Source organism: Haliotis rufescens, unplaced genomic scaffold, assembly GCF_023055435.1.
Source record: "Haliotis rufescens isolate VD_foot unplaced genomic scaffold, xgHalRufe1.0.p SCAF_110, whole genome shotgun sequence".
Lineage (NCBI taxonomy): Eukaryota > Metazoa > Mollusca > Gastropoda > Lepetellida > Haliotidae > Haliotis > Haliotis rufescens.
In genome coordinates this window covers 204,404-216,132 of record NW_025963792.1, presented here as the reverse complement: position 1 = coordinate 216,132, position 11,729 = coordinate 204,404, and the positions used below count along the sequence as shown (strand labels likewise).

Here is an 11,729-nt window from a genome sequence, read left to right as displayed (position 1 = left end):
TGTGCACTGGAGGGGTGTGTGAGTGGATTGGTGGGTGAGTTAGTGAATACGTGTGCACTGGAGGGGTGTGTGAGTGGGGTGGTGGGTGAGTTAGTAAATACGTGTGCACTGGAGGGATGTGTGAGTGGGTTGGTGGGTGAGTTAGTGAATATGTGTGCACTGGAGGGATGTGTGAGTAATATATTGGTAGAGTTAGTTAGAGGGTGTGTGCCCGCCCTAGATTACTAGTATCGAGTGTTTTATATACCTCTTCTATTATAATACCATGGGCTCATTCGCTACTTCGTCTTAAGACAAATCCAAACGGCATGATGCAAAAAATAACCTTCCAATCAAATTACAGTCACTGACGATAGACATTATGTGTAAACTAAGAACTTAACTAAACTAAACTAAACTAAACTAAAGCACCTTTGGTGACTCATCTCTTTATATTGACATGAATATTATTTTAAGTAGCTTAATAAACTCTTAATTAGTGAACTCTTTTTTATGTATTTGTTAAGTCAGCACTTGACGACACACACGTATTTTCTCTGAAAGGAACCAAACAATTTGTTTTCAATCCACTTTTATTTAACAGAACATCTACCGCGATTTCAGGGTAAACCTGAGGACAAATTAGTTTTGGGGGGCATCAACGAGGAGAAATTTATTTTTTCCCTGACTGTTTTTTCCAACCTAAAACACATTTTTACTTTCTCAAACTTAAAACACATCTCTACGTTTAAACTTTAGATTCTTTTTGTGGAAAATATTTGAAAAACAAGAACGCGTCTTGTCTGCAGCTGGAACGTGCTACTGAGCGTGTGTGAGACAACGTCTCGAGTTGAGCTATGTTTCCTGTTTGTTAGATTATGATTATGATTATGATTATGATTATGATGATTAGTAGTAGTAGTAGTAGTAATAATAATAATAATAATTTATTTTTTTATCATTATTATTTTAATTTTTTTATCATTATTATTATTATTTTTATTTTTATTTTTTATTTATTTTCTTTATATTTTTATTTATTATTATTTATTATTATTTATTTTTATTTTTATTATTATTATTATTATCATTATTATTATTATTATTATTTACAGATTAAAATAAAAAATGCAGTAACGAGGGTTTGGGTGATCCTTGCACAGTCAGCTCAGGGCCCTTGCCCCCTCTACACCCAGCCGAGACAGCGAAATGGGACTTCTCCCTAGTCGAACCCACCGAGAACTTTTCGGAAGACTTTTTTGTGAAGACTCCCCAACACTGCAGCCTTCTGCATTAACAAGGTTGTCAGAAGGGCTGTATTCCTGGTAGCAAACCCGAGTACTCTCCCAAAGTCAGTCAACAGATTGGGAGGTACCAAACCTAAGGCACCAAGAACAATGGGGAGTCGAACAACGTTGGATGCAAGCGTGACATTTCGAAAGCGAAGCCCGTTTATTTGCCATGTTTGTCCTGAATCTTGTCAATCACATTAGTGTCAAAAGGAACAGAAAATTCAATGATACAAATTGTTTCATTGGATTTATCAAAAAGGACAAGATCAGGTTTGTTGGGCTGGGTACGACTGAGGCTGTAAACGGGCCTATTCCAAAGAATTTTGTATGACGCCCTCTAAATATTCCGGGTCGTACCATGGATGGACCTATGTGTCAATTAGTAGTAGTAGTAGTAGTAGTAGTAGTAGCAGTAGTAGTAGAAGTAGTAGTAGTAGTAGTAGCAGCAGCAGTAGCAGCAGCAGCAGCAGCAGCAGCAGCAGTAGTAGTAGTAGTAGTAGTAGTAGTAGTAGTAGTAGTATGCATAATTAATATTTCACAAGTATTTAAGGACTATACAATTATTTGAAAATATCTAATCGTTAATTTCCGAGATCGACTGTTACACTCACTCGATTTAATCGATGAAGATTCGAAGAGTTGAAATCATCTACTTGGGAGAACAAACATTCCGTTCATTGACAGCGGATGATTGAAATGTGTGTTCCAGATAGTGGATCATGGATAATTGACAACAAACTTAAAAATAGTCGATCCTTTCAACAATATTGTTCCAAATAATAATTACTAGTTGTGTTCAGTATCAATAGCTGGTCTATCTAATAGGCGGCTTATGATATATTTATGACACTAATAGAACGTCAAACCTTCCAACGATTTGCTTAAAGACAAAGAACTTAGTCAATGTTAAATTGTATGTATTTGCTTTGAGGCATAAAATAGAATAGATTGAAGGCAACGGTTTCTAAAGTAACTCGCAGCATCAGATGTTAACTCTGTTTACTGATGAAGCTGAGACAGTGGATTGGTGAGTTCGGTTGACGTCACTGAGGACAGTGAGTGAGTGAGTATGGTTTTAAGCCGCTTTTAGCAATATTCCACCAATATCACGGCGGGGGACACCAGAAATGGGCTTCACACATTGTACCCATGTCGGGAATCGAAGCCGGGTCTTCGGCGTGACGAGCGAACGCTTTAACCACTAGGTTACCCGACCGCCCCCCACTGAGTATGAGGACAAGATGCGGAATAGAACCCTATGGGTGCCGATCTTAAAAGGGAAACGTACACACAATAATCGCTTTTTTAGTTATTTGAAACAAAATGCAATTTTAAAAATAGTTAATATCAATGTTTGAAATTATACACTCATTTTCTCACATTTAAAGTAGGAAGCTTAAAATAGTGTGAAAATGTTATGCCATCATGAGGCTTTCGTTTCCGATCTGAACCAATCGTGTCCAACTCGTGTTATCCCGGGACAAGCCGAATAGCAGATTACGGAAAGGGGCGAGTGGTGACGAATGGATCTGAACAGGCCAAGTTATCCCCCTTATATTATGACGTAATTTGTGCCATTTTAACAGGATCCCTGTCTTGTCAGCAGTTAATGGTGAGACAACATGGCGTCAGACATCGCCGCCTTATGGGTTTTCGGACGCTTAAACTCAGTTCAACTTTAGACAAGAGCTCTGGTATGGTGCTGACGAAGCAAAGATCATAATCAGAGCGAAATTTGGCTAAAATCCCACGGTCAGCGGATCCTGGCACAGGTAAAGCGTCACGTGACCATGGAATATTGTACTGTTACTATGCATCAGTCGAAAGAGTCAAACCCCATGTTCGCTAATTGATGATCGTTGGTTTGTGAAACTCTATAATGCGCCCTAGGGTCCATATGCCGATCGTTAAGAGGCGACTGAATGGATCGGGTGGTCAGGCTCGGTGACTTGGTTGTTGGCGTGTCATCGTACCCCGGCGGGGTGGATCATTGATCACAATACTGGATTATGTGGTCCAGATTCGATTATGTGCGGGCCGCTGGCATACAGCTGGAATATTGCTTAGCGCGTTGTCGAACAACATACATTTGCTCTCGCACTCGCACACACACATACACACACACTCGCTCGGGCGTATGTTCGGGCACGCACGCACTGTTTCTCTCTCTCTCACACACACACACACACACACACACACTCACACTCACTCACTCACTCACACACACACACACACACACACACACCCTCACTCACTCACTCACACACACACATACACACACACTCGCTCGGGCGTATGCTCGGGCACGCACGCACTGTTTCTCTCTCACACACACACACACTCACACACACACACACAAACTCACTCACTCACACACACTCGCTCGGGCGTATGCTCGGGCACGCACGCACTGTTTCTCTCACACACTCACACACACACACACACACACACACACCCTCACTCACTCACACACACACATACACACACACTCGCTCGGGCGTATGCTCGGGCACGCACGCACTGTTTCTCTCTCACACACACACACTCACACACACACACACACACACACACACACACACTCACTCACTCACACACACTCGCTCGGGCGTATGCTCGGGCACGCGCGCACTGTTTCTCTCTCTCTCTCTCTCTCTCTCACACACACACACACACACACACACACACACACACGCACACTCACTCACAAACTGCCACATTTTCACGCTCACATACAAACACAAATTCACACACATTGACCCATGCCATGCTTGCCGTAAAAGGCGACTATTCTTGTCGCGAAAGGCGACAAACTGGACCGGGTGGTCAGGCGCGCTGACTTGGTTGATGCATGGCATTGTATCCCATTTGCGTAGATCGATGCTTATGATGTCAATAAATATATATTATATATATTAAGCTGACAGGTCCCGTAGGGCATTAGTCTCGTTATGTGTCGAGTGCAACAAGGTTTAAAGCGTTCGTTTGTTGTTGTTCACTGATCTGTTGAAATGTTTACGTGTATCGATTCATTTCATGGAAACTAACTTGAGAAAACGAGGACTTTTCTTTCAGTGCCAGGCCAACCATAACAGGTGTTATTCTGTCAACTAATCAAAATCAATCAGTTCGACAAATCCGAGAATTCGATACACCAGAGTTCGACACAACGGTGTTTAATTGCAGTTATAAACCTTTCATCGTATTACCCAATATCGCATTAGGTCCCTGACAATCTCGGGTAAACCTACTATGTAAACCTAGTAACCAGCTCATGCTCCAATTGGGTCATTTCTAAACCTGCTTTGAGGTTTTACATTTCAAATGAAATACCAAGGTTTGACAATTTTATGAACTTGCCTCTTGATATAACACAATTGTGTTTGATGATTGGTTAAAAGTCACTTTTTTTTCTACATAAGAATACAGTGACGTGAATCGAACCTGCAACCTCACATATCGCGTTAAGTTTTGTAATCCACTGTTTTCCTACCGAGGCAGGTGATGAGAGGCTGTTCAATTGATCATGTCATGACTCCAGCTAGTCCATGCTGCATGTGGTCGTCATCTCGCACGCTTTGGTCGAATTCCTTTTATACCGCGACACTCTGTATTGTTTCAGTATAAAGTATTTTGATTTCTTTCTCATTTCTTTCTGGTATTTCTTGCATTTAGACGGTTCATAAGTTGGACCAATTTGGTGATGGATATTGAAATATTAACATTTAGAAAATTATCCAGCTTACTACATGAGAAACTACAGTCATTACCAGCAATCACCTTATCACATCTTAATGGAAATCGTAAATTTTGAAATAAGAACAGTTTATATTTATTGATAAATATTTGTATTTTGAAATGGCCCGCCCTGTGGTCTAGTGGGTAGAGCGTCTGCCCGGAGAGCGGAAGGTCCGGCGTTCGATCCCCGGCCGCGTCATACCAAAAGACGTTAAAAGATGGTACTTGTTGTCACCCTGTCTGACGCTCAGCATTAAGGTGCTAAAACAAGGACTGGTCGGCTCGGAGTCAGTATACTGTGTCTGAGTGGGGTATTCATGTTAAACTGCGGTATCTCAGTGGGCTAGCACTATAAATCGGCATTAGTAAGGACTAGCACAATCAGCCACGCAAGCGTCGCTATATGAGCCCAGTAATCTTGAACGCGACGTTAAAGCCCAATTTCACCTCTCCTCACACTTGACGAAGTCATGTTAGTGTATAACCCGTTTGATTCTCAATAGTTGCCCGATCACTGACGAAAATGGTCTCAAAAGTAAAGCAACAGGGGTGTAGAAACTACCGTATAGATTCTAAACACACAAAGTATAATATCACATTGTCGGGCACGAAAGCCAACACTTAGAAATTTAGATTTGACCCCCCCAAAATACAAAGTGTCAAAAAGTTACTGGGCTGAAAACAATCGCCCAAAACACTGCAAACCTACGGTCCAAAACACAACATGAAATAAGCAGCCTGAATTTATTATTTTTGACGTATTTATTTATAAGAATTGACTTCAATATGTATTTGCGTTTATATTCCCGGATATTCTTTACGTGTGACCAGTTTGACGAAACTATATGTTGATAGAGTCAAATAATCAATAGTCAATAGTGCACTAATCACTTTCCATAACCAGATAGTGCAATAACCGGATTAACTTGCGACCTTCAGTAAGTATTAATTTTGTTGACATGGTATTTCCGATAATACGTGCTTGTAGTAGTGTTTTGGTGCTGGGATAAACAAAAAAGCTCAATGCAGGCGTGTATTATGCTGACCCCTCTGTACAGCTGTTTTAAGGGGAAAGCGCGCACTTTGCACAGGAAATACGGTAAACTAGGGAAGTGAACACCGACATTAAATTCTAAACCCATACACGCGGGGACTATAGGAGATGTCCTTGTTCCCATGTTTGAGTGAGTGAGTGAGTTGGGTTTAACGCCGCTTTTAACAGTATTCCAGTTATATCACGGCGTGTCAGCTTAATGTGGGAGGAAAGCCCGAAGTGATGCAGGTCTTTGACGTTTACCACTTCGGTGAAACCCACGAGCACGGGTATGGTGCTGACAAACCTAGAAACATAATCGGGTCGAACCGGGATTCGAACCCACAATTATAGGTTTTTGGTGTGCCCAAGGGTAAAGAAGATATTGAATCGCTGAAAAGTGAAACGAAAATGTCAAAAACTAAAATGAAAATGTCAAAAACCAAAACGAAAAGGTCAAAAGCTAAAATGAATATGACAAAAACAAAAGCGAAAATGTCAAAAACTAAAATGAAACCACGGAAAACTATTTCCACCGCGGTGTAAATAGTCTTCACCGCGGTGGAAATAGTTTTCTGTATTTTCATTTGAGTTTTTGACATTTTCATTTTAGTTTTTGACATTTTCGTTTCACTTTTCAGCGATTCAATATCTTCTTTACACATGATTTATCACATATTTTTAAGACAATTGTGTTGATTTGCAAAAGGTTACGATAAAAGTAAATGAAATATCAAAATATGGAAAAACAGACTCCATGTCCCTTATGGGCCACCGTATCAAGGTACTTGTGTAGTTCTTGTAGTTCCGTTAAAATATTGACACACGTCTGAACTGTCTGGTTACTTTTAAGTGTCTTGTACCGCGTCAACCTTTTCCCTCTATTGGCACGGGAGAACACTAAACGTCCCTGCATGGGCGATAAAGAGACGTTCGAGTTGCCTCACCGATTTGAGGCACAACATGTCATAAATGTTTAAATGGAAACAAAACACTTTGCATCGTGTTAGCATATAAACAACCTATTATGTTTAAGGCTGTTCACCCCAGACTACAGTTTGACTGGAGTAAAACGATAAGAACATCTGTAAAATGCATTGCTGGATATACATTGGGTTTGTATTTTAACTTTCATGTTGTTTTGTATGCTTGATTGTTTGTTTGTTTGTTTGTTTGTTTGTTGTGTAGCGCCGCACTCAGCAATATTCCAGCTATATGACGGCGGTCTGTAAATAATCGAGTATGGACCAGACAATCTAGTGATTGACATCATGAACATCGATCTACGCAATTGGGATACAATGACATGCATCAACCAAGTCAGCGAGTCTGACCACATGATCCCGTTAGTAGCCTCTTACGACAAGCATAGTCGCCTTTTACGGCAAGCATGGGTTGCTGAAGACCTATTCTAGCCCGGATCTTCATAGGTCTGTTGCTTTGCAAGCGCAAGTATAAAATTAAACTAAACCTCTGAGTTGATTGTATCTTATGTTTGATTATCAATTGAAAATAATATCTTTAGTTAGCGATATTATATCCAAACACTTACTGTACTGGCTCTTAGTCAGAATACTTCTACATGCTTTTATATAATTTGATTTAAAACTTTAAAAGCTTAAAAAAGGAATTCGCAAAATGCACGACTGCTGATGGGTATCGTAGACATTTTTTCTTTGAAAATCAATTTGAAACATTCGGCACAGGTTTACAACATTTCAAACATGGTAGGGGTCAAGCGGTTGCATTCATTTCTTACCCCAGTCTTCATTGAACAAATTTATTTTTACACAAAATAGGTGAGGTGAAATGGGGTTTAACGTCGCGTCCAAGATTATTGCACTTATATAGCGACGTGCATGTACGTGTGTGTGCATGTGTGGCTGCTTGTACTTGTCCGGACTGATGCCGATTTATAGTGCTAGCTCACTGAGATACCATGCCGCAGTTTAACATGAATACCCCACTCAGACACAGTATACTGACTCCGATCCGACCAGTCCTTGTTTTAGCCCCTTAATGCCGAGCGCCAGACAGGGTAACAACAAGTACCATCTTTTAACGTCTTTTGTATGAAGTGGCTGGGGATCGAACCCCGGACCTTCCGCTCTCCGGGCGGACGCTCTACCATTAGACCACGGAGGCGGTCTTACACAAAATAACCTAGTCACAGAACACGTTTAACGAACTGTTGCAGGAATGAGTGATGGTTAAATAGAAAAAAAAATCGTTCTGTTATCAATAACATTAAAAACAAGCTCGATAAATTTTCTTTAGGGTGTCAGTTTACATATTTTTTTAGCAAAGACATGATGTATTATCTTTTTGAATTACACAACATCACAATGAAGTCAGTAATTAAACCTATAAAACAGGGATATTTCACTTCTCATGTTTTATTCAACCATTTCCATCGTGATCCTAACGATGGTGTGTTAAATATCAACCCTGTCCTGTGAACAGGTGACAAGAGTATAACGATCCTGCGCAGCCCATACCCCGTTGATCTATTGAGTGAGTGAGTGAGTGAGTTGGGTTTCACGCCGCTTTTAACAGTATTCCAGTTATATCACGGCGTGTCAGCTTAATGTGGGAGGAAAACCCGAAGTGATGCAGGTCTCAGACGTTTACCACTTTGTTGAAACCCACGAGCACGGGTATGGTGCTGAAAAACCTAGAAACATAATCGGGGTAAACCGGGATTCGAACCCACAATCATAGGTTTCTGGCGTGCCCAAGGGACGCAACTCTGCACAGCGAATCGCGGCGCCTTAGACGACTGGGCCACCCGTGCCCCCTGTTGATCTATTGATGCGTTAGACGGACGGCTGGAACTTAACGATTAAGGATTAACGTTTGCCCCTTTCTGTGGTCATTTCGAGATTATTAAGGGGAGTTTCAGTAAAATGTGGCGTGGACAGGACATCTTTAATAATCGCAGACAAAAGAATCTCCACGCATGGAACATACACGTGGCCTTCCTGGTATCCCCAGCTGTAGGGGATGTACGACACAGATCGATACTGGCATCCCCAGCTGTAGAGGATGTACGACACAGATCGATACTGGCATCCCCAGCTGTAGGGGATGTATGACATAGATCGATACTGGCATCCCAAACTGTAGGGGATGTATGACACAGATCGGTACTGGTATCCCCAGCTGTAGGGGATGTACGACACAGATCGATACTGGCATCCCCAGATGTAGGGGATGTACGACACAGATCGATCCTGGCATCCCAAACTGTAGGGGATGTATGACACAGATCGGTACTGGTATCCCCAGCTGTAGGGGATGTATGACACAGATCGATACTGGCATCCCCAGCTGTAGGGGATGTACGACACAGATCGATACTGGCATCCCCAGCTGTAGGGGATGTATGACACAGATCGATACTGGCATCCCCAGCTATAGGGGATGTATGACACAGATCGATACCGGCATCCCCAGTTGTAGGGGATGTACGACATAGATCGATACTGGCATCCCATGCTGTAGGGGATGTATGACACAGATCGATACTAGCATCCCCAGCTGTAGGGGATGTATGACACAGATCTATACTGGCATCCCCAGCTGTAGGGGATGTACGACACAGATCGATACTGGCATCCCCAGCTATAGGGGATGTATGACACAGATCGATACTGGCATCCCCAGCTGTAGGGGATGTATGACACAGATCGATAATGGCATCCCCAGCTGTAGGGGATGTACGACACAGATCGACACTGGCATCCCCAGCTGTAGGGGATGTACGACACAGATCGATACTGGCTTCCCCAGCTGTAGTGGATGTACGACACAGATCGATAATGGCATCCCAAGATGTAGGGAATGTGCGACACAGATCGATACTGGCATCCCATGCTGTAGAGGATGTATGACACAGATCGATAATGGCATCCCCAGCTGTAGGGGATGTACGACACAGATCGACACTGGCATCCCCAGCTGTAGGGGATGTACGACACAGATCGATACTGGCTTCCCCAGCTGTAGTGGATGTACGACACAGATCGATAATGGCATCCCCAGATGTAGGGGATGTGCGACACAGATCGATACTGGCATCCCATGCTGTAGGGGATGTATGACACAGATCGATACTAGCATCCCCAGCTGTAGGGGATGTATGACACAGATCGATACTGGCATCCCCAGCTGTAGGAGATGTACGTAACAGATCGATTCTGGCATCCCCAGCTGTAGGGGATGTATGACACACATCGATACTGGCATCCCCAGCTGCAGGGGATGTATGACACAGATCGACACTGGCATCCCCAGCTGTAGGGGATGTACGTAACAGATCGATTCTGGCATCCCCAGCTGTAGGGGATGTATGACACACATCGATACTGGCATCCCCAGCTGCAGGGGATGTATGACACAGATCGACACTGGCATCCCCAGCTGTAGGGAATGTATGACACAGATCGACACTGGCATCCCCAGCTGTAGGGGATGTACGTAACAGATCGATTCTGGCATCCCCAGCTGTAGGGGATGTATGACACACATCGATACTGGCATCCCCAGCTGCAGGGGATGTATGACACAGATCGACACTGGCATCCCCAGCTGTAGGGGATGTATGACACAGATCGACACTGGCATCCCCAGCTGTAGGGGATGTACGACAAAGATCGATACTGGCAGCCCCATCTGTAGTGGATGTACGACAAAGATCGATACCGGCATCCCCAGCTGTAGGGGATGTATGACACAGATCGATACTGGCTTCCCCAGCTGTAAGGGATGTACGACACAGATCGATACCGGCATCCCCAGCTGTAGGGGATGTATGACACAGATTGATAATGGCATCCCGCGCTGTAGGGGATGTACGACACAGATCGATACTGGCAGCCCAATCTGTAGGGGATGTAAGACAAAGATCTATACCGGCATCCCCAGCTGTAGGGGATGTATGACACAGATCGATACTGGCTTCCCAAGCTGTAAGGGATGTACGACACACATCGATACTTGCATCCCCAGCTGCAGGGGATGTACGACAAAGATCGATACTGGCATCCCCAGCTGTAGGGGATGTACGACAAAGATCGATACTGGCATCCCCAGCTGTAGGGGATGTATGACACAGATCGATACTGGCTTCCCCAGCTGTAAGGGATGTACGACACAGATCGATACCGGCATCCCCAGCTGTAGGGGATGTATGACACAGATTGATACTGGCTTTCCCAGCTGTAAAAGGATGTACGACACAGATCGATACTGGCATCCCCAGCTGTAGGGGATGTATGACACAGATCGATACTGGCTTCCCCAGCTGTAAGGGATGTACGACATAAATTGATAGTGTCGTCACCATGTTTAGGGGATGTACGACATAGATCGATAGTGTCATCCCCATCTGTAGGGGATGTACGATATAGATCGATAGTGTCATCACCGTGTTTAGGGGATGTACGACATAGATCGATAATGTCATCACCATGTTTAGGGGATGTACGACATAGATCGATAATGTCATCACCATGTTTAGGGGATGAACGACATAGATCGATAGTGTCATCACTATGTTTAGGGGATGTACGACATCGATCGATAGTGTCATCACCATGTTTAGTGGATGTACGACACAGATCGACACTGGCATCCCGAGCTGTAAAAGGATGTATGACACAGATCGATACTGGCATCCCCAGCTGTAA

At 43.3% G+C, this 11,729-nt stretch overlaps 1 protein-coding gene across 1 annotated transcript; it reads left to right on the top strand.

Annotated features, from left to right (window-relative positions):
- Positions 1-10,600: 10,600 nt before the first annotated feature.
- LOC125378145 (guanine nucleotide-binding protein subunit gamma 4-like) lies at positions 10,601-11,308 on the top strand. The gene has a single exon (XM_048393042.1). The coding sequence runs from the start codon at positions 10,601-10,603 to the stop codon at positions 11,306-11,308; it is 708 nt and encodes a 235-aa protein (XP_048248999.1).
- The last annotated feature ends 421 nt before the right edge of the window (positions 11,309-11,729 follow it).